The sequence below is a fragment of the Dreissena polymorpha genome, chromosome 7 (assembly GCF_020536995.1).
Source record: "Dreissena polymorpha isolate Duluth1 chromosome 7, UMN_Dpol_1.0, whole genome shotgun sequence".
NCBI lineage: Eukaryota > Metazoa > Mollusca > Bivalvia > Myida > Dreissenidae > Dreissena > Dreissena polymorpha.
Genome location: NC_068361.1, coordinates 36,045,392 through 36,069,822, shown reverse-complemented (window position 1 = coordinate 36,069,822; position 24,431 = coordinate 36,045,392). Strand labels below are relative to the sequence as shown.

General features: G+C 35.0%; 1 protein-coding gene and 1 long non-coding RNA gene across 4 annotated transcripts in view; both read left to right on the top strand.

Annotated features, from left to right (window-relative positions):
* Positions 1-24,431, top strand: part of LOC127838479 (uncharacterized) — a 33,367-nt gene that overhangs the window by 4,879 nt on the left and 4,057 nt on the right. For all 3 annotated transcript variants that reach the window (XM_052366270.1, XM_052366272.1, XM_052366271.1), the window contains exons 2-11: positions 3,845-4,122; positions 4,232-4,445; positions 6,004-6,116; positions 13,361-13,394; positions 14,575-14,661; positions 15,673-15,752; positions 17,768-17,917; positions 19,358-19,541; positions 21,452-21,605; positions 23,592-23,683. In XM_052366270.1, coding sequence (XP_052222230.1) covers positions 3,875-4,122; positions 4,232-4,445; positions 6,004-6,116; positions 13,361-13,394; positions 14,575-14,661; positions 15,673-15,752; positions 17,768-17,917; positions 19,358-19,541; positions 21,452-21,605; positions 23,592-23,683 — 1,356 coding nt within the window. In that variant the 5' untranslated portion in view covers positions 3,845-3,874. The remainder of the gene's footprint in view (positions 1-3,844; positions 4,123-4,231; positions 4,446-6,003; positions 6,117-13,360; positions 13,395-14,574; positions 14,662-15,672; positions 15,753-17,767; positions 17,918-19,357; positions 19,542-21,451; positions 21,606-23,591; positions 23,684-24,431) is intronic.
* On the top strand, positions 18,086-18,539 carry LOC127838491 (uncharacterized). The gene is made up of 3 exons (XR_008029830.1): positions 18,086-18,188; positions 18,245-18,356; positions 18,469-18,539. It is a non-coding gene; the product is annotated as an uncharacterized LOC127838491 (long non-coding RNA).

The window sequence follows — 24,431 nt, the reverse complement described above, 5'->3', positions numbered from 1 at the left end:
CAACAACATGGTCTCCTTTCACAAGGGCCTTTTTCTCTCTCACCCATCCTTGGCACACCTGATTTATTGCCTCCAAGGATTTCCAAGCCTTCAAATCTTCTTGAGTGTATACGCTAGGAGTGTGGATAAGGTAGAAAAAAATGTCAGGATGAGTAATGGGTGGGAAAATATCCTCTTTGTCCGACCACCCTTCCTTTTCCTCGTATGGATCTAACCCATTTATCAGCGACAATTTTTCCTCGTAGCGCTTCCTTGCCACAGAATCTAGTCCATCTTTGTATGGAACACGACTTTTAGACATCTCAACAAAAGCACACTATCAAATTTTATCACTATTTGAACAAATAACCGTCTTAATACGCTAGCGAATTCCTTTGTTCCTTTGTTGACAATCGATCGATAAGCGGTGCTGCAGTCCGAATGCCTCCAACCGGTGTTAGGGTAAAATTGTTACCTCTCATGGATATCCTCTATAATGCAAGGGCTAAGGAACACTGAAACTGCAAGAACTTATTAAAGTTTACCTGTCTTAACCACAAACTCATCCAAATCACGGCAAATGGTTCCATTAAAGCAAGAAATAATTGCTTTTTATTGAATTAGTTTTTCTTTGGTACAAATATCCGCCATATGGGAATATTGACCCAATATTGGTTAGGTCGCAGTACACCAATATTTTGCACGTCGGGTTATGTGATGGAGCCTATTAAAGTCGATAACGATGTGGTATTCGATACAGAATACGCTGTTTCAAATTAAAACATAAAAATACCAGCGAGAAAAGTGTGTTGAAACATCGTCGTGTTTTTATAGGGTGCATGCATAGGATAACATTCGTAGGTTGCCATTCAGGTAAATTTAACATGTTTATGAAGTTTATTCATTATTTTCCTCAATTTGTCTCGAACAACGTCTGTTTAGTGAAGCGCACAGATTCCGTGCGCTGAACTGCACCCATGTTTATGAAGGGGTGCATATGGACTCCCAGAGTAGCCATAGCAAAAAGTATCGAAGGCTCTGGGAGTCTGTATATGGATTAAGGTACTTGAATATTTTTTGGGGTACTTATATATATTAAAAGAGAAAAGGACTAAAGGGTATCCAACGATGATTTCACAGGTCTATTGAATAACACAATGCAACAGAATGAAAGATCAAACAATGCACATGTCGTTGTGGTTGCCAGCAGGACACGTCCATCTATGATTAAACACCTTTTAATTGATGAAAATCCACCAAGTATGTCCAAAACAGCTAAAAGTATCACAAATATAACCCCAAAATCGCAGTGTGCAATTCTTGAAGTCCAAACGTCAGTTATGATGGAAGGCGGTTTATGGTCCATTTAGACTGTACTCGAGTTTTATTCCCACCAAAAATCTCTTGTCGTAAAAAGCGCTACAGAATACAAAGCCAAATTCTTTTTTAACAAAACCTGCCTCAACATTCTTTATAAGTTTCCATAATATAGAGACCATTTTACAGAATTTTGACATAAATATGAACATAATTAATATGAAACAAATAGCCAACAACAACCAATTTAGCAATAGAATTCCTGGGTGCAGTTTCAGTATATTTTGCAAAGCCGGGGTACATTTAAGTACACTTAACAGAACCTGGGGATCATTAAAGGCATACCCAAGCCAACAATGACCCGAGTTATAAGCAGACACTTTATTCTAACTGAGCTTGTCCATTAGACAACAGCTCTTTCATTGCGTTTTAAGAATCTTTCTGAGCTTCTTGTGATTGCTGCAAAATATGAATAAACAATATGAAATTGAAGAAATTGGTATTCTATGGCACTTTCACTGCATTCAAGGCTTTCTGAATTTGCTGCAGCGAGACTACAGTGTGTTCTTATTTTATTGTTATATAGACTTTAACCTGATATTATAATATATATTTATATTAATATTGTTATTTACATGTAAGGGGATACAATACATGTATATGGGTCAACCATTGAAATGCAAATTATTGCAATATAGGAATAGAAGAGTTAGTATGGAGAGATTTAGAGCAAAAAAGAAGATTGCTGCAAAAATTTTGCTTCCCCATCTTTTTATTACTAAATGTTCAATGTTGGTAACCTTTGATCTGCTCTTTACTGAAATATTCAAATGACATTGATTTTTTTCATTCAAATTTGGGTCTGGTTTTCAAGTCTCTATATTTTGTTCATCTATCCAGTTCTGAAAGTTAAACCTTAGTATATGTAATATTGAAATAAGTTTATTATGAATTCTAACACGGCACGCGACTTGTTTTCTATAGACAAGGAAGGAAATCAAGTGTGGGTTATTCTGCAATAACTTATGGGCGGAGCTTAATGTTTCGAAAATAGTTCCGAATAAATAAAGAACATATTGCAGTAAAATGCACGTGCTAAAACCCGCTCTGAAAGAAATATAATAAATGTAGCATGTATATAAATGTAATGAAACAATAAATTGTATATTTGGTGATAAGTGGCATAACCACGTCTACAAAGAATGTTATTTGTTAGGAAACGTAATTCAGAATACATTTATAGCATGTCAGCTTTTCAGTAGCATCAATAAACGTGACGTCATTACGACTGTTGTTTTCAATGAAAGTGACGTCATTTGCAAAATATTTATGAATGAAAATGACGTCATATGTTTGTACAATTCAATGACGTCACTAAATAGTGAACTTTGTACTAAAAAGGGCGGAGTATTGAAAAATATAGTTCACGTCCTAAAGCTGGAATCAATCAGAATCGTGTTAGAATCGAAATAATATTTTTCTATGATAGTTTGTTGTCGAGTAACCCACAGTAAGTTGTATAGATGCGTGTTATCAAATCACTCGTGCTTCGCACTCGTGATTTAATTCCTACGCATCTATACTCCTTACTGTGGGTTATTCGACAACAAACCATGCTAGAAAAATATTATTTCTTAATTATAAAGTATTTTTTTTAACAATAAAACACTTAATGTTCCAATTAAAGTCAAAATGATGCTATTTTTCCCAATCCAATGGGACCCGGCCTCATTCTCAAGATGTATTAACAAATGCCATGAACTGATTAACAGAATAAGTACAGTTTATATGACTGGGCACACATAAAGGTGCCCTTTTCAAAATCTAGCTGTAGATACATGTACTACAATTTTGTCTAGCATAGGTAGTGTATATTCCGTTGGCACCATGCAATGTTTTAACAAAAACATTATGAAATGTATTTATTATGAACAAATTAGGCACCTTAGTGGCTCTCTGTTTTTATCTTCCATGACTGATAAAAACAGGGTTGACAAAATTGTCCATCAGTCAAAATATTTGGAATCCTATGACTTCATTCTTGTTTTTCATAGTGTTAGTGTAGGAATAATTTGTTAAATAGGTCATATTTATGTTAACCTATGTATGAAGCAATATATTTTTTTAATAAAGACAAGTTTGAAAATAATGTATCAATATGGAAAAAATAATCATTTCAAACATTTAATAAATTTATAACAGATATGAAATGTTTTCTCAGCAGAGTTATTGTTACTTGCTGTCATATGCATGTAATGTAACAGTTTTGCAAGAGAACTATTTATGTGTATGATGACTCACATTAGGATCTTGAACTATATAAGCTGCCTTAACCAACAATACAGATCTATCGGTTTCTGGTTAGGAAGTAGTTGGGGCAACTGTATTGGGCATCCTATTAGATATCAGTAAACAAAACATAATTTACCTTTATTAGAACTAACATCCTATTTTGTGTGTGTGGACTACCGGTAGTGATTTAAATAAACATAATATTTTTGCTGAGGTCCACTTTACCAAGCTATCATATAACTGTGTGTATTTATAGGTCGCTGTGATGACACATTGACAAACAAAAATGAAAAAAGTGATTGAAGTGTTATTAAAACGATCTTCAAGCATTTTAAACCAACAAAAGACAGTACATTCCACGCAAAAATGCCTGCAAAAGATCCATACGTCATCCGGAGCAGATCTGCAGCTGGGTAAAACAGACGATGATGTGATATACCCCGATCTGCCACAAGTGGGTGTCCCAAACCTCCAAGCCGAGGAGTTACTGAGCTTTAGGGGCCTGGAGACAAGCTTCCCTTGTTTGACCAGAAAGTGAGCTTAACTTTTTTATACACTTTTAGAAACTGTAGCTTAAATGGAGAACTTGCTTGCGATTGTATTTCGGGTAACTTCAAAATAAACTGTAAAACCTTAATTTCAGTAAAGTGACCGGACCAGAACCGCAATATGACAAAATCATATCAGGCTACAAAACATTCAACTCTGGGCAACCGTTTAATTTCAAATACAGCAAAGGTGTCATACCAGAACTAGTCATTGCGTACGAAACATGGGGTGAGCTCAACAAAGACAAAACCAACGCTGTTGTCATACATGCTGGATTGTCTGCCAGTTCCCATGCTAAGAGTCATGAGGTATGTATTCAGAACTATGATTATCTTCATGATGAGGGTTGATATTATTAAATTCTTCATTTTGAGGGTTGAAATTATGAAATTCTCAATTTTTAGGGTTGAAATTATGAAATTCTTCAAGTGGAGGGTTTATAGGCATACATATACATGTTTTGATTCCTGGTACCAGGTACATGTACAGGCTCTTTATAGCCCCGCAAAACAAAGGTGTAGGGGAGTATACTGGATTCATTTGTCTGTCTGGCGGTCCAGGATAGATCTTATGGGGGGGGGGGACTGTTCAGTGCACAAAAGTCATAACTATTGCTTTAATATTTTTGGAGAAATTGCCTTTTGTTTATTGTTATACTCCCAAGGAGTTGGTGGCATTAATTTTAGCATTGAACTTGTCTTGTCCGTTAGTCCATACAAATGTCATGAAGTTTTTGTTTACAAACTCCTCTGTAACTCAGGTTTTTTTTTCCACTTTTTGGGAAGATAGCCCATGGCTTTGGAATTGGGAATTTTATCGGCATTTTCATGAAATTGGGAAAATAAATTCATTAGCCTTTATTTCCACAAGAAAAGTTCACTGATTAGGGAAATACTAAATTTGATTTAACTCTTTATAATCATTCATATTAAAAGAAAAAATCATATTATACTTTGTTAGATGTAATTGAATTAAAATTGAGATAAAATACACATAAGACTTCTTTCTAAAAAAAAAAAAAAAAAAAAATTTTTTTTTTTTTTTTTTGGCAATTGGGAATTTTTTGCCACATTTTGGAAAAAAAAGTATACTTTTTGGGATTGGGAACATAGCCGAATTTCGGCTATAAAATCGGGCAAAAAAAAGCCCTGTAACTAAATGGTTAATTTTGCTCAAAATTAGATGACTTAATGTGTAGATGATCTGCGACGAGTTATAGCAGAATAATGTCCGTTTTGTTGTTTTTCAGTAAAGAATATAAATGTTTACTTCCAAATTTTGTGTTTTAACTAGCAGTTTTAACTGCTATTTATTAAATATTCTGTGTGAAATTTTCTTAAACTTGCACAGTTGAATGACCTTTATGTGAAGTGATTTTGTAGAAAGATATTTTGGCTGTAACAAGTTTTGGCAGAATTGTGGCCCCTTGTCTTTTTTCCACTATAGAATATTAATATAGTATCAAAAATGTGTGTTTACAACACAAGAGCCTTTGCCCTTGCTTCAATATGTGCCGCGTTTTGAGAAAACTGGGCATAATGCATGTGCGTAAAGTGTCGTCCCAGATTAGCCTGTGCAGTCCGCACAGGCTAATCAGGGAAAACACTCTCCGCCTTAACAAGATTTTTGGTAGAAAGGGGCTTACTTTAAACGAAAGATACCATAAAAGCGGAAACTGTCGTCCCTGATTAGCCTGTGCAGATTGCACAGGCTAATCTGGGACGACACTTTATGCACAGGCATTATGCCCAGTTTTCTCAGAACATGACTCATATATTTAGAGGTAATGTCATTTGTTTCTTCTTGTCAAGTGGTGAGGGAATGTCTGATGTGTGACTGCTTGATTTCTTGATGCCTTGATTTCAGGACAACACATCGCCGGGCTGGTGGGAGAAGTTTGTAGGGCCTGGCTGCGCCATTGACACTGACAAATTCTTTGTCATCTGCACCAACACATTGGGGGGATGCTACGGGTCATCGTAAGTCAGCACACTTAAGTTTAAAACTATTTATTTTATTTTGATTGACTCAAAAGCCTATGGCTTACATGTATTTGAAATGCTTTGAAGTCCATTTTCTGGGACTTGAACCAGTGCTTGGTTTCTATGGGGGGGGGGACATCTAAAAATGCTCCCACAGTAGGGATCAAACCCATGACCTCACGGTACCTAGGAAGACACCACATAACACTTAAAAAGGGGCAATCAATGTAGATATATTAGGCCACACTTAAAATATTGTTGGTTTGCCCTTTACTGACCCTAGATTTAACAGGTGGGTTGGTACGTAGGAAAATTATTTTATTTTATTTGAGAAATTATATTTTTAATACCCTTATAGTCTATGAATATTTAAAACACTGTTATTAAAGCACTGTTGCAGTGTACGAAGCCCTATGTACATGTAGCTTAACCATATCTTGTTTGCTGTTTTCTTGCATATAATATTTTCTTTTTGCTTTTATTTTTTACAGCCTGTGCCGTTTGAATTGGGAAAATTAGCGCGATTAACAATGGAATTGGGAAAAATAGCGTGATAAACCATAAAATTGGGAAACATTGAGCATTATAAATATGATTATATGTAACAGAATTAAAATTGCTTTTAAGTTCATGTTTGACAGCATTTTTATATTATAAAGTGCTGCTTTGATGTCTTCTTACCATGAAGACAATGTTTAGTTAATATCCCTCCATATGCATATTAAACTTGCACAAACTTAAACAATATATAGAGAGATGCGTGGATACTGGATAGCAACTTAAAATCGTATATATTTGGTTACATTCGCAAACCAAAACGTAATTCAGTTGTCATTCGGCGACGACTCGACAAGCTCAATCAGCATATGAAATTCCAACTATCTAAGCAACCTAGATCAGTCAGGGGCGATAAGTATGGACAGGGATAATACGCGCACAAATTAATATTGCAGTTGGCTCTTTTATGATCGGCTAAAAATACGGGCAAAAAAATACGTTTTCAGAAATCGAAATAAAAATTTTTTTGGGGGGGGATAAAAAGTGGGTCGGTCGGTAAAGGGCAAACAAACTGAATTTTAATTTAGGCCTTAGTTATTACAATTGTTCAATACTTTTTTAGTATCAAATTCATTAATTTAACTCTGATTTCAAATTTTTACTTGAGTAATAGGACTCTATTCATTCACTTATATAATAAACCCCTGGGTAAATGTTATCATGAATTGACATTCCTAAACCTGAACCCCAGTTTTGAATTTAACCCTTTCTAGCAAGATGTTTTTATGTTATTTGTAAACAACCAGTTTACATTTGGACTGAGGCCAAGGCAAATATAACATCTGAAAGTTGATAAACGGTTTTGCATGTTATTGTGACATGAATTAAATTTTTGTTGTACTTTGATTTTTTCTAGGTTTTGGAATAATCTTTGTTTAAAGTGATTTTGGTTCAATGAAAAATCAAGGTGATGAGCTTGTGCTTAACTGCTGAATAAATGTAGTTGTTATAATGAATATTCTGCCTGAAAAATGCAGTTGTGATAAATAAAACAATGAAAAATGAGATTATTACCAAAATTATCAAATATTTTATAAAAATATTATAATCACCATTTCCACTAGATACACATACGCTATTAATCATGCTTTTTTTTACACATCTATGGTAACATTAAAGGGAATTGTTGAAATGGAATGGTTATGAAAAATGACCTTATAAAAAAATCTCATACATTCACAAATCTAAAAATTATCGTTAAACAAGCAAAACAACAGCCCTGACTATCAAAAATACTAAAAATATAATGTTCATCTCTGGATAATTATCAATGAAAATCAGAAAAATAATAAAAGGGTTCAAAACACTTTTTATCGATAACTTAACAAAAACATGTATTACCAACTTAATGTTTAATAAACAATCATCAAAAATTCAAAAGCATGTGTGTTGTAGTGATATAATGTCCACTTTTGTTACAAGAGGTTTTGGCATATTTTAAAATGTTATTTTTTCCTGGTTGTTAGTAAGTAACAGATATGTCAGTAAACTCATATAATGTTTACAGATGTGTCAGTAAACTCATTTAATGTTTACAGATGTGTCAGTAAACTCATTTAATGTCTACAGATGTGTCAGTAAACTCATTTAATGTTTACAGATGTGTCAGTAAACTCATTTAATGTTTACAGATGTGTCAGTAAAGTCATTTAATGTTTACAGATGTGTCAGTAAACTCATTTAATGTTTACAGATGTTTCAGTTAACTAATTTAATGTTTACAGATATGTCAGTAAACTCATTTAATGTTTACAGATGTGTCAGTAAAGTCATTTAGTGTTTACAGATATGTCAGTAAAGTCATTTAGTGTTGACAGATGTGTCAGTAAAGTCATTGAGTGTTTACAGATATGTCAGTAAAGTCATTTAATGTTTGCAGATGTGTCAGTAAACTCATTCAATGAATTGTTCTTTTTAATACAAAAATCTTTGAACAAGTCCCTTTAACATGATACTATAAAGTTGAGATTGTTCTGTTTTTTTTTATCCCTCGCCATAAGCGTAGGGATATTGTTTTGGCGTTGTCCGTCCGTCCTTCCGTCCATCCGGAGCCATATCTTGGAAGTGCTTTGGCAGATTTCATTGAAATTTGGTATGAGTATGTATATGGATAAGAGGATGATGCACGCCATATGGCATTGTACGCCATCAGTTAATAACATAGTTATGGCCCTTTGTATCTTCAAAAAATGCTTTTTGTGTGTGTCCGGAGCCATATCTTGGAAGTGCTTTGGCGGATTTCATTGAAACTTGGTATGAGTATATATATAAATAAGAGGATGATGCAAGCCAAGTGGCATTGTACATCATCTGTTAATAACAGAGTTATAGCCCTTTGTATCTTGAAACAATGCTTTTTTGAGTGTCAAATATAATGCTTTTGTGTCCAGAAGCATATTGGCGGGGGATATCAATTCTACGAATTTGCTTGTTTTTTAATGTCTTTGTTAATAAGTATAACAAGTCAAGAGTTGATTTTTTTTTCGAACAAATTTAGACAATATTTTGTCTTTTCTGGCACGCTATGAGGATATTTTTAAACACATTTTCCATCAGGATATCCATGACGGAGTCCTTTCAAGCTGATTTCTAATGATTTACATAGTAATTTTTTTTCGTTATGTCAAGTTATACATGTATGTTAAATATGTAAAATATATCGTGTAAATTTAATTTATTTTCTCTGTTTGAATTTGATTTTTAAAGTAATTTTAAATGCCTGAGCACAAGTTTTGCATACTTCAAAAAGATCCTCAGGATTGCAAATGGTTTTTTTTCATCTCTATATCCTGTTTGTTTTACAAAAATCAGTTATACAATCTATAAACTCTGAAGTGTTCTATATCCTGTTAATCATTGCTTGATTATGTTGTAACAAGTCCCTGTCCATAAAATTTGATTTAATGGATCTAAAACTGGCATATGAACCTAAATGATGTTTATTCAACTAGAAACTTAAAAAACACTATTTTACGACTCCATAAACACTTGTTAAAAACTCTTTATTCACTGCGTATTATACATAAATGTAGTCGGTGCAAGAAATTTTCTTCTTATATCAAGGGGATAGGGTTATAGCAGACCATTGCCCAAAGCAAAATTAGACTTATTTTTATGCCCCCGAAGGAGGGCATATAGTGATCCGTCTGTCTGTCTTTCCGTCACACTTTGCATTTAGGTTTCGCATTTAGGTTACGAAAAATGCTCATAACTTCTAAGATAGCAACTTGATGTTTGGCATGCATGTGTATCTCATGGCGCTGCACATTTTGAGTGATGAAAGGTCAAGGTCATTCTTCAAGGTCAAAGGTCAAATATATGGCTTCAAAGCGGCGCAGAAGGGGGCATTGTGTTTCTGACAAACACATCTCTTGTTTTATTAATTTATTATAATTGAAAAATTCTGAAATTCTTTCAAAAATAGCATGAGAAATACTGATTGCATTTAATAATAAAGTTTTATAATGTAATTTCTTGAAAGTCATATAAATAAATTACTGCTCATGAGAAAAAAATTCATTTCAAATCTGAAGTTGTATTAATGGAAAGTATGGTATTTATTATGCTCCCCCAAAATTTTTTAGGGGAGCATATAGTCGTTGCTTCGTCTGTCCGTGCCTGTATCCGTCCATCCGTGCACAATTTTTGTCGGGGCTATTTCTCAGCAACTAATGGCCGGAATGCAATTAAACTTTACAGGAAGCTTCACTACCAAGAGGAGATGTGCATAATATCAGCCGGTTCTGGTCGGATGATTTTTCACAGAGTTATGGCCCTTTAAAATTTTCAATTAACTGTACATATATAGTGCAATTCTTGTCCGGGCTATTTCTCCCCAACTACTGACTGGAATTCAATGAAGCTTTATGGGAAGCTTAACTACCTTGAGGAGATGCGCATGTTATTTGTGGGTTCTGGTTAGATGATTTATTTAGAGAGTTATGGACCTTTGAAATTGTTAAGTTGCTAAACCATCCATCATATTATTTTGTCCAAAGTTAAGTCCCTCAAGACGTTTCCTTTTATCTGAATATATAGTGCAATATTGTGACAAAAAAAAACCTTTGGGGAGCATCACCCGTCTCCGACGGTTTCTTGTTTATTTACTAGGGATGTCAACGAATATCCGAATATCCGAATATTCGGTCCCAGACCGAATATTCGGATACAGTTTTCCGAATCGAATATTCGGAAGACAAAAAAAAAAAAAATCGAGTAATTTCATGACTTTGTATTCGTGAAATTTGCTTCAAACATTGTAAAAAAGTTGTTCCTCGTGTCCTAATGTTTATTCCTGCTAAGCGCGATAATGCGTCGCTATGGTGATGACAGTATACCGGTCATAAATCCCGCTAATTGCCTAACAAAGACAGACACTTTGTGTTAAAATTATAATAGGTGCAAATCGCGTCGGCAATCAAAACACCGACCTGCACTTGATCCAATGACTCGAATTACATTTAAAATCATCAAAGAATAAATGAGTAAAGGAAAAGCCAACTTGGTGTAAAAAACAAATAAGACCGTATGGCAATTAAACCACCGACTCGCCTTGATCTAATAACTCGAATTACATTTAAAATGATCAAAGATTAAATGAGTTAAGGAAGAGCCTGCTTTGTGTGAAAAACAAAAAAGATCGTATGGTTATAATCACATTGTCCAATCAAAAAAGCTTTTAGAAAATAATTTTCTCAACCTCTAATGAGTATTTGCGTATCGTATGGTCCAAACTTTAATTAATTACTCAATATTCAATCAGGTATTATACTTAAAGAAATGTTTTTGGTAGTTCGCACTCATTTAATTGAAAATATTATAATTGCTACACGCATAAAGTAAATCTCTGTCCAATCAAAATGCCACCTACTCCTTCCGCTGCTTGGAAGTATTTCACGACATCATCCGATAAGAAGTCGCCGATCCAAGTGACTATTAAACGTGGCAACTTTAAAAGACTGACTGTTAAGTCTGTAAAACAGGTTCAAAGAGTGTTGTGGCTATGTACATAATTTGTTTAAGTTCTGTTTTGTCATGTAATTATTTTGTCGTCATGTAATATTATGTTTCTCGTTCTATTGTTGATGTACAATGTTAATAGTTTAAAAACTGTTTTTGTCATTCAATTTTAACAATAAAAAGTAATCAACAAAATCAGCTTCGAATTATCGACGGCAACGCTGTGTCAATATTAAGTCACTTCCGGTGCACTTCCAGTAAAAACGAAAGTATAATTCATGGAGTAATGGTACGGTAAACAAAGTTGACTTTTTTTCAAACAGATGTTGACCGAATATCCGAATATTCGTTCGGAAGGATGACCGAATATTCGAATATCAAAATCGGTATTCGTTGCCATCCCTATTATTTACCCAATTTGACAAACTTCTGAACAAAAATTTCCCAATTGTATACTAAGCTAGGCAATATTTCTCCAAAATGTTAGAAAAAGGCCGGAGATTGCATTTACTGTGGTATGTAGGGTCTGGTCATTCATCTCATTATTGTGGTAGGTGGCTGGTAGGTGGCTGTCCATACCGTTGTGTGTTGCTCATAGTCAGTTTGCTTCAAACAACATTATCTCTGAAACCCCTATGTGGAGTTTGACAAAAACAGCACAGGAATGATCCATCGGTGACCTTTAATTTGGTCAAATCCTTACAGTTTGATGCATATGTAAGCTACCTGAGATAAAAATAGATAAAAAAATCAAAACTTAAAAAATCTTCATTTTTCAGCAGCATGAAAAAAACGTTAAATATTTGGTATGGAACCATGGTAGAGTGGTCATCTAAAATTTTTGTTCAAATCATGACCCTGGGGTAACAAATGGACAAAGCCAATTGGTCGCATGATTTATATAGAATGACCTTGCAAAATAACTTAAAGGGGCCTTTTTTGTTTTACAGATATTGGCATGTTTTGAAGTTTGTCATTAAATGCTTTATATTGATAATTGTAAACATTGGATATAAAAATCTCCAGTAAAAAATCAAAATATAATTTAAAAAAGAAAAAAAGGTTACCCTCAGCAGGGCTCGAACCACTGACCCCTGGAGTCCTGGAGTAAAAAGTCTACCAATAAGACCACTCTGCCATCCTTTCGGATACAATGCCAGATGTATTTTATACTGAATATAAGCAATCCTCGTAGTTTCACAAAATATAACGGCAACAACAGAACTCTCCAAATTATTAATTCGTTTCGCGTTGCAATGCTTTATAATTTTCGGGTTATATAGGATTTACATGATTTTGGTAAACACATTCATTGACATTATGCTATCCATATCAATGATCAGTTGTAGTGTTCGACTTTTTTTGCCATTCAATAATTAAAGTTATCAATAATCTGCGTTACATATGGTTGATTCAGAAGCAAACTAATAAAAATAACAAAACTTGCTTTCTGCTGAGATAACAGGAATAACAATGATTGGGAAATATTTGGCATGTTAATGAAATTTCAACCCTTAGGGCCTACAATCTTTTGATTCTGAAGATATCTTTAAATATGCTTTTCGGTTTTTAAATGTTAAGCTTTTATGGTAGCATGGTGTAAAGATAGCCAAGGTTTTCATACAGTTCTTTTTAAAATATGATTGGTCATCATAAAGTAGAGTTTATTACTTATATATACTAAAGGGTGCATTATTATATGAATTATCTCTGTCCACTTTCAGAGGTCCAAGCAGTTTTAATCCATTGACAAAAAAGGTAAAGCTACTTACATATTACTTACACTGAAATAATTCAACCTTTACACTGTTTATTGTTCTTCAAACATATTTTTAAAAGTTTAAACCTATCTTAATCTTTTGTTTTTTATTATATTTTTGTAAACAATATTAATAATTTTTTTTAAGCAATGACTGCATTTATTTTGGTATTCAGGCGCAAGTATTTCCAATACTACAATATCACACGCATGTTTTTCCAATATTAAAATATAATTATCATTGTTATCTTCATATGAGTCTTGTTCAGAAAATACAGGGCATAATGCATGTGCCTAACCCGTGGCATGCAGGGAAATTTGTCGTCTGCTAAAATGTCGTCTGCCAAATTTCTAAAATTAGCATTTTCTTCTATTTTTTTCAAAGAATACTATCAGAATAGCAAACAGTTTGGATCCTGATGAGACGCCACGTTCTGTGGCGTCTCATGTGGATCCAAACTGTTTGCAAAGGCCTTCACAATTCGGTTCCCGCACTGAAAGAGTTAAAGTGTTGTCCCAGATAAGCCTTTGCAGTTTGCACATGCTCATCAGGGACTACACCTAAACATTCCATCTAGACTGGATTATTGATAAGAAAAGACTTCCTTTAACCCTTTGCATGCTGGGTAATTTGTCTTCTGCTAAAATGTCGTCTGCTGAATTTCTATAATTAGCATTTTCTTTGATTTTTTTCAAAGAATACTATCAGAATAGCAAACAGTTTGGATCCTGATGAGACGTCACGTTCTGTGGCGTCTCATCTGGATCCAAACTGTTTGCAAAGGCCTTCAAAATTCGGTTCCAGCACTGAAAGAGTTAATATACAAAAAATTAATTTCATGAAAGGGGAAAGTGTCATCCTTGATAAGCCTGTGGTGACTGAACAGGCTAATCTAATACAACACTTGATGCCAACCCATGCTAAAGACGTACCTTGGACATTTCCGATAAAATTTTCTGAGGTTGGATATTATTCCCAAAACTGCTCAACAAAAAAAAAAAACAATATGTAAAAATTATATAAAATATACTTTTTTATTGTTTGCTTAAAGACAAACAAGGTCCGATAAAATCTTGTGAGGTCCGGTAAGATTTTTTTGGTCTTTCATATAATACGTACATTCATTAAAATGCACATGCATTTACCTAAATCGAGGCTTTTATGTTGTTCCATTTCAGAAATACGCAACCACGTTCCCTGTGGTCAGTGTCACCGACATGGTGGCTGCACAGTTCCAGGTGTTGGATCATCTTGGTATTCATCGTGTACGTTATGTTTTTTGGTCAACCATTTCCAATCAAATTTTTTTTCACCCAAATGACTACCGGTACCTTGAATTGCAATTGTAGATTTCGAAACTAAATTTAAAAAAAAGAAATCTCAACTTTCCAGAAAAGTATTAGTTGAACCTAATTAATAATAAAAATGAAAACCCTTTAAATCTTAAAATTTTAGGTATTTGTTAGCAAAAAACAACACCAATTTCTCATTTTTATTCAAAATGACTCGATTTTTCCCGTACCAAAGGGCCCAGTGCTATTCCCAAAATAAGAAAAAACTCAATAAGGCATAAAAGATATGATTATTTTAGTTCGCATTAACTTATAGAATGGTATGGTAGTTAGGGATAAATAAGTGAATATTTGCGCTTGTTGTATTACCCTGCAAAATGGAATGCTTAGAGTTGTAGTGAAACAACAGGTTTATTCCTAGTGTAATTAGGGAATAAGAGATTCCAACTTCAAAGGCAAAAACATGTGTTTATTATTGTTCAAATCATTCTCTTCGTTGGTGGATCTATTCTTACAATGACATCAACAAGGTAATGTAATTACACCTCCCCAAAAACATCAACAGAAACATTAATTTCTTTCTACTGGTTATTTCCTATTAGACACATAAGAACCTGTGTTTATTAATTACAGCATGTGGTTTGAAACAAGTGAGGTCAATATGAAAGCTATGAATACAATTTTATAGGGGTTTTATGGGACTCTTTAAAATCGCGCAATACTGTCACAGCTTTGTAACCCTTTTTTTTCAGAATCAAATTGAAAATTGCTATTTGCAACGAGCATAAAACCAGAACAGCCTGCCTGTTCAGGTTTTATGCTGTATGCTGCACATCAGTATCTTGGGGTTGGAAATGAAGCCTTTGCAACTTGAATCTAGTAAAAACATCTTTAATTAAATATGATTTTATAAGGGATAATAAATGCTCCAAAGTGCCTATCGGAGTGGTAAAGTGTTAAATAATATGCTTTCATTCTTTGCAGTTACACGCCAGTGTTGGTTCCTCTCTGGGAGGGATGTGCTCACTGACTGCTGCTGCCATGTATCCAGACAGAGTGGGCAGGCAAGTTGGGTGCCTGAAGTCATTCAGAGCTAGCTTTCAAATTATGCCCCTGGGGTTAAAACTGGCTCTGCCCCATAGGGTCACATGTGTCAAGAAGCAGTGAATGACCAGTTTGACTTCACTGTTATTTTCTGTAGATCACTGGAAATCATGTAAAAGTAGAAGATAATCATTAGTTTTCAGGGTAATAATATGGGATATCATCTCAGGTAATGGAGACAATATTTTTCTGAGTGCTTACAAGAACTTCTCTTCTTTTTAATGATTAGGCCTTTTATTTGTATGCGTTCAGCATCTACATATATATGAATTGGTCTGTCGATTTTTGTTTCAGTCTTTTCATACAAGGTTAACTCAAAATGGCATGTTTTGTCTAACATCAATAATTCTTCCTTACTAGCTTTCATACTTGTATGGAAGACGTCTTTGAACACACCTCAGTCGCGCAGTCTGGTCAGGAGTTACCCTGTTGATATAAAGTCACGCAAGGTTTCTCTGTCTTTTTAGTGAACAGCGTTGCATATGACCTCTAAAAAAAGTTGATAGTGTCTGACCGCATGTGGGATAAGACACATTTTTGCTTGATATGGGGCAATTAAAGTACCATGTATTATGTGCAACCATGTATAACTTGCACCCGAATTATCAATTACAAAAATGCAGAGAAAAAAATGTTAAGAAAACTGTCAAATTGGCAGTCATTCAACTATTTCACAATTGTTATATATCAATATATAAAGCCAACCAACTTTTTATGTAGACTTTTTTGCTCTTTAACCCTTTACAACTTGGAAACATATTTGTACACATTTGTAGTCCCTTAGAAAGTGGAATTAAATTAAAGACCTTTCTTACTGTATTCAAGTTTTAAAGGCTTCATTTCCTTAGTTACTGATCAGCAAACAGCATAAAACATGAACAAACTGCAAGTTACTCGCAGGCTGTTCTGGTTTTATGCTGTTTGCACATAGCCATTTTTACTTCGCTTCTGAGTGGGAAAGGGTTAAAATGGGTATAGTACATGGTAAAGTACTGTACAGTAGACTCTCTGTAAACCGGACGGTCTCGGGACCGGCCTAATCGTCCGGTTTTCAGAGAGTTCCGGTTTACCAAGAGTTTTCATATTGCCGAAATATACACGGTATTCATTGTGTACAGAATCACATAAAAATAAAACAAACCGTATACATTTACATGGTCCATGTGATAACTGTACGCAGGTACTGATGATGTTAATTGCATTCTTAAAAAATGTGTTTTTAATCGATTAAAAGCAAATACCGATGGATGGATATTTAACAGTCATATTTCTAACAGTTTATCTGACAAACAAACAAACAACCATTTCAGCGTTAAAAACATGGCTATAAGATATTTTTAAATACCCGAGAAGATCACAAGAAAGTGATCGTCGCAATGGCATGCATTAATTTCTTAATTAAATTGTGTATCAGAGGCGATAATAAATAATTAATAAAACGATCGAGTCAATCACTTTTTGGTGTTACTGCACGTCTATTAAAGACATTCGAAGTTTGTTTACATTACTTTATCGGAATCCCATAGCGCGGTAACGACTTGACACCTTTATGGTTTGTTTAATCTGATTATCGATAATTGCGCGAGCAAAATGTGACTACGCACTCGCTTTGCCGACTAGGTATTGTTATTTTCACGCCTCGGGCATCTTGAGAATTTAGACCGTCCGGTATACTCAATGTATTTAACGTTGAAAATGACAAAATTTACGGAGATACCCGTCCGGTTTCCGGTTTTCAGAGAGTTCGGTTTATTCAACATTTTTTAACAAAGAAATAGAAGGAGAAAATACGGGACTGGCCCGACCGTCCGGAATCGGGAGAGTTCCGGTATTCCGAGAGTCCGGTATTGGCAGAGTCTACTGTATTACTTTTGAACCCTCTCTCCCCCAGGATGGTTTCTATCTCATCCTGCGCCCAGAGCCACCCCTCCTCCATCGCCGCCCGCTAATTACTTTTGAACCCTCTCTCCCCCAGGATGGTCTCTATTTCATCCTGCGCCCAGAGCCACCCGTCCTCCATTGCCGCCCGCTACCTGCAAAGGAAGTGTATCATGGTGGACCCAAACTGGAACAAGGGCCACTACTATGATGGCAAATACCCCAAGATGGGCATGAAACTGGCCAGGTACTCACTGTTGTAATATGAAACTTGCCAGGTAATCACAGGTGTTATATGAAACTTGCCAGGTACTCACAGTTGTAATATGAAACTTGCCAGGTACTCACAGTTGTAATATGAAACAAATACCCCAAAATGGGCATGAAACTCGCCAGGTACTCACAGGTGTTATATGAAACAAATACCCCAAGATGGGCATGAAACTTGCCAGGTACTCACAGGTGTAATATGAAACAAATACCCCAAGATGGGCATGAAACTTGCCAGGTACTCACAGGTGTAATATGAAACAAATACCCCAAGATGGGCATGAAACTGGCCAGGTACTCACAGGTGTAATATGAAACAAATACCCCAAGATGGGCATGAAACTTGCCAGGTACTCACAGGTGTAATATGAAACAAATACCCCAAGATGGGCATGAAACTTGCCAGGTACTCACAGGTGTAATGTGAAACAAATACCCCAAGATGGGCATGAAGCTTGCCAGGTACTCACAGGTGTAATATGAAACAAATACCCCAAGATGGGCATGAAGCTTGCCAGGTACTCACAGGTGTAATATGAAACAAATACCCCAAGATGGGCATGAAACTTGCCAGGTACTCACAGTTGTAATCAGGATCTCCACATATTTTTGTGTAAATAAGTCATCTTATCCATTTGTACCAACAATGCTGACTCTGTTTATGTACCAATGATAGTCTCTATTAGTAAATTATAGTTCATATGGATTATATCTGATTTTGAAAAGATTATGTGGCTGGTTTGGGGATTGAATCTGCGATCCACAGATTGGTAGTCAGGTGCTCAACCAACTGAGCAAGCTGGCCCAGTTTTATCATGTGAGAAAAAAATAACACTACAAAAACATTACACCTAAAGATGAAACTATTAACCCTTTGCCACTTAGATACGTACTGTTACGCTTATTAGAAAGTTTAATTGAATTAGAGACCTGTCTCACTAGATTGAAGTTGTAAAAGCTTCATTTCCAACCCTTAGATACTGATGAGCAGCAAACAGCATAAAACCTGAACAGACTGCGAGTTACTCGCAGGCTGTTCTGGTTTTATTCTGTTTGCACACAGCCATTTTCACTTTGATTGTGAGCAGGATAGGGTTAAATAAAGTACCCAAAAATGGCTGTGGAGCTTCTAGGTATAAATATACATTACCTGCTAAATTGAATTATGAGGAAAAACAGGCTTTTTTATTATAGAAAATACCTAAGATAGGCATGATAATAGATTTTGGTATTGATTGAACAGAAGATTTACTGGTGCAGAAATAAGATGAAATATATTAATTTGAATAGATTTTGCTGAGTTTCCAAATTTTTTTGAAGAAATCCAAAAGGGAGACATATTGCTTTGAAAGCAGTTTTAGTACATTTTTGTAAAACCTAACTAAACTTATCAGTAACAGTGTTTTCTTCTCTAAAGGGAGCTTGCAACCATGGGCTACAGAAGTGGACCCGAGTGGGATTTGCGTTTCGCTAGGAAACGAATTGATGAGGGGAAATCCCCGACGCTGTGTCCCACCTTCATTATTGAGAGTTACATAGAGTACCAGGGAGAGCAATTCAGCACGAAGTTTGACCCAAATTCACTATTGTATATTTCTAAGGTAATTATATTAATCCGGTCAAAGTGTCCTAATGGTTAAGGCTGGCTGTCTAGAGACAGGGAGGTCACAAGTTGGGTTCCCACCTTGGGAGTGTTCTTTAAATCTCCCAAAATGACACTAAGTACTGGTTCTTCTTAGGAAAGGGACTTCAGAGTGTTTTATTGAGGCGAAGGCTTTCAAAGCAATTGCACGAAAATATATATTATAATAAAGAGAAACTGAAGTAAGTGTTGTTTTGGCTTTGTTTTTCTATATAAAGCTTTTTTGATATGTTTCGGCATAAGGGAGGGGAAAGGGCATAGTATATATCAGACCATCATATTTTCTCGTCAAGGGTAACTTGGGATGTTTGGGCATTCATGTGAGGTAAAGCTTTTCTTGTATATTTTATTGTATTAGATCGCTGAACACTAAACTGTTTGTTATGATTTATTGAACATTGCTTATAAGTTAAATGGGCATACATTTTATGAACTTCAAATATACTGGCATTTTTAATCAATGAATAATGTAGAATCACCTATTCTGTGTGACTTACCTTGAGTGTAATACAGTGGACTAGCCATAAACATCAGGATCAGCTTACCTTAAAAACCATTTTTTATGACCAGTGTTTTAAATCTGGGCCAGGTCATACCATAAAATTTAAACAACATAATATTTTAACTTTAGGAGTACATCAATGGATATTGGATTATCTAAGGGGAGTTACTCTTTTTTCCATGATTTTACATGTAAAACTGAATTGTCTCCCATGTTATTCAATTTAGATAAAAAACGTAAGTACGTTTCTTAACTCTTTCAGTGCTGGAACTGAATGTTGAAAGCCTTTGCAAACAGTTTGGATCCAGATGAGATTCCACAAAACGTGGTGTCTCATCAGGATCCAAACTGTTTGCTATTCTTATAGTATTCTTCGAAAAAAATCAGAGAAAATGCTAATTTTAGAAATTCAGCAGACGACATTTTAGCAGACGACAAATTTCCCAGCATGCAAAGGGTTAAAATATCTAGATCATAGTCTTACACATCAATGTTTCATTATTCGTATTAAATAATTGTGTCTTGTTTTCCCAGAAAATTAGAAAATGGTAAACTTAGATGAACAATCTGTTCATGGTGCACTTTTCAGTTTTTTTGTCAATCATCCTCAAAACTGAGAATTTTGAATTTATAAAATCAACACATTTAAGATAATAACATATTGACTCTTAATTATTAAATGGTGTTATCAGGATATTTTGCAAAGGAAACTCACGCCCTGTTTATCATGCAACTGAAGTTATTTCATGTTTGATTTCGAAAAGTATTTGCCAAAGAAACATCCTTTAATTTTTTGCAGTATAAATTGCATTGATGTAGTACGAATATATACACATTAAACAGCTAATAAACCCTAATGTGTATATGATTGTAATAGTCTTTAATTTATCACTGGTTTACGTTAGTATTTACCCATTAACGATAATGTAATGGTCCATTGCATCCATCTGTCACATTTTATTACCTTAATCCGGTCATAAAACGAATGATCAAAGTCACACCACATAAGCGAAATCAGGACAGAAATCTGGTTTCATAGCAGATATATTGTCGGAAAATTTAGAGCCTTTAAGTATGGATGAAAACCTGTATGTCCGAAAATTTTGAGGCACACAAAATTATTATTTTGGCCCAAAAAATGGGATGTCCGAAAATTAAGAGTGTCCGAAAACTTAGAGTAATTAGAGTAATGTTTTTTGTCAAGATTGAAGGTAGCATGAGTTTCAAATATGTAGTTCTGTTATGTAATGTTTGACGAGATACAAGTTTTTTTTTATCCCCCTGGTAGGATGGCATATAGCAGTTGGACTGTCTGTCCATCCGTCCGTTGGTCTGTCCGGCATTCAGTTTTTGTTTTCCCATTACAGGCCATGGACATATTCGACATTGCAGAAGGGTATAACAGCCTGGAGGAAGCGTTGGAGAGAGTTGTGTGCCCTTCCATGGTGATTGGTGTGAAAACAGACATTCTTTTTCCCATTATTCAGCAGCGGGAATTAGCCACCAGTCTCACCAAGTCAGGTTAGTAGTTTAACCTCTCATAACGTTTATGTTATTTGCTTAGTTTCAACTTTGATGGATTATGAATTAACTTGGCACACATGTACATTGTCATATGATGATGAGTCCCAGTTTAATACCCATCTCATAACCTCATATTTCCATTAATGAAAACAATTTTGTTCCATGTTCAGTCATGAAATTCCCAATTGTTGTTTTCACCTTTATTTGTTTGGAAAACATTGAGAAATAAAGACTATTGACGATGTATAAGCGATTGTTTTTGTTCAGAACATACTTTTTATGCCTCCTTTTCGAAGAAAAGGCGGCATATAGTGATCGGACTGTACGTCTGTCTGTCTTTCCGTCACACTTTGCGTTTAGGTTTCAAAAAATGCTCATAACTTCTATGTCCCTTGAGATATAACCTTCATATTTGGTATGCATGTGTACTATGGACAAGGCCTTTCCATACGCACACAATTTTTACCCCTGTGACCTTGACCTTGAACTTAGGGTCCGCGTTTAGGTTTCGAAATCTGCATTTAGGTTTTGAAAAATGCTCATAACTTCTATGTCCCTTGAGATATAACATTCATATTTGGTATGCATGTGTAAATGGACAAGGCCTTTCCATACGCACAAAAAAATTTACCCCTGTGACCTTGACCTTGAACTTACGGTCCGCGTTTAGGTTTCGAAATCTGCGTTTAGGTTTCGATAAATGCTCATAACTTCTATGTCCCTTGAGATATAACCTTCATATATGGTATGCATGTGTATATGGACAAGGCCTTTCCATACGCACAAATTTTTTTACCCCTGTGACCTTGACCTTGAACTTAGGGTCCGCGTTTAGGTTTCAAAATCTGCGTTTAGGTTCGAAAAATGCTCATAACTTCTATGTCCCTTGAGATATAACCTGCAAAATTTTTACCCCTGTGACCTTGACCTTGAACTTAGGGTCCGCGTTTAGGTTTCGAAATCTGCGTTTAGGTTTCGAAAAATGCTCATAACTTCTATGTCCCTTGAGATATAACCTTCATATTTGGTATGTATGTGTATATGGACAAGGCCTTTCCATACGCACAACAATTTTTTCTCCTGTGACCTTGATCTTGAAGTTAGGGACCGCGTTTAGGTTTTGAAATCTGCGTTTAGGTTTAGAAAAATGCTCATAACTTCTATGTCCCTTGAGATATAACCTTCATATTTGGTATGCATGTGTATATGGACAAGGCCTTTCCATACGCACACAAAATTTTACCCCTGTGACCTTGACCTTGAACTTAGGGTCCGTGTTTAGGTTTCGAAATCTGCGTTTAGGTTTTGAAAAATGCTCATAACTTCTATGTCCCTTGAGATATAACCTTCATATTTGGTATGCATGTGTATATGGACAAGGCCTTTCCATACGCACAATTTTTTTTACCCCTTTGACCTTGACCTTGAAGTTAGGGTCCGCGTTAAGGTTTCGAAATCTGCGTTTAGGTTTTGAAAAATGCTCATAACTTCTATGTCCCTTGAGATATAACCTTCATATTTGGTATGCATGTGTATACGGACAAGGCCTTTTCATACGCACACAAATTTTGACCTCTGTGACCTTGACCTTAAGTTATGGTCTGCGTTTAGGTTTGCGAAATCTGTGTTTAGGTTTCGAAAAAAGCTCATAACTTCTATCAAGCGTTTATAGGGGCATAAGGCATCCTATGGTGACAGCTCTTGTTTATAGTTATAACAATATCATCCAATGATATAAATTATTAAAAACAATTTTTTCACCAAAGAAAGGGATTTTTTCTTAAAATCTCCAGTTTCACAATTTTATGTAATTCGTCCAAAATTGTGTGAAACAGCCATGATATTTTAAGCATTTTTTCTCATTCCATGAAATGAAGTTGTTCAAGCCAGTATTTTTAACGTCAGTCCATAAAGTTAAATTATCAAGCTGATTTTTGTATACTAGTAATTATCAAAGCTTTCATGCTTTCTAAATTGTTTCAGGCAATTCACATGTGACTTTCTACGAGATAGACTCCTTATATGGCCATGATACGTTCTTACTGGATCTAAACAATATTGGAGCTGCAGTGAAGGTATTGTGCAGGGTGTTCTAGACAGTATACAATAAGGCATAAAACAGAAGTTTTTTTCCACTAACAAATCCAACAATTTTTTTTGTGACAACCCTTAAATTTTGTTTGATGATCCAGGTTTGGTTTGTGAACATTTTTGGTACATTTAATCATATAAACTATATTTACTATGACGCTTTTAATAATTTTGCTTTGTTTGATCATGTTTGCTCAATTTACTTTATATTGTAAAAGAAAAGCTGAGACGAGACGGTGAGATAGACATTGGGAAGAATTCTGTATGCCAATTCATATTCTAATTATAATGTTGGATCATAACCTCTTAACCCTTTTGACTTTTAAGCAAAGTGAAAATGGCTATGTGCAAACAGCATAAAACCAGAACAGCCTGCGAGTAACTCGCAAGCTGTTCAGGTTTCATGCTGTTTGCTGCTCATCAGTATCTAAGGGTTGGAAATGAAGATTTTAAAACTTGAATCTGGTACGGAAGGTCTTTAATTAAATGTAACTTTCTAAGAGACTACACATGCGTTAAAATATGTATCTAAGTGGTAAAGGGTTAAATAAGATAAGGTTTTGCCTATCTACCCATATTTGTATGGCGCTGTTAGTGAAACAAATGACAATTTAATTTTTTTTAGGCTTAAGGAAGAATTCTAGGCTGCTTTTTAAGGAGCATGTAATTTAACACTTCAGAGAAGTTGATAATTTTTAGTTCTTAACACAATTGAGAATCGACAGGAAGGTG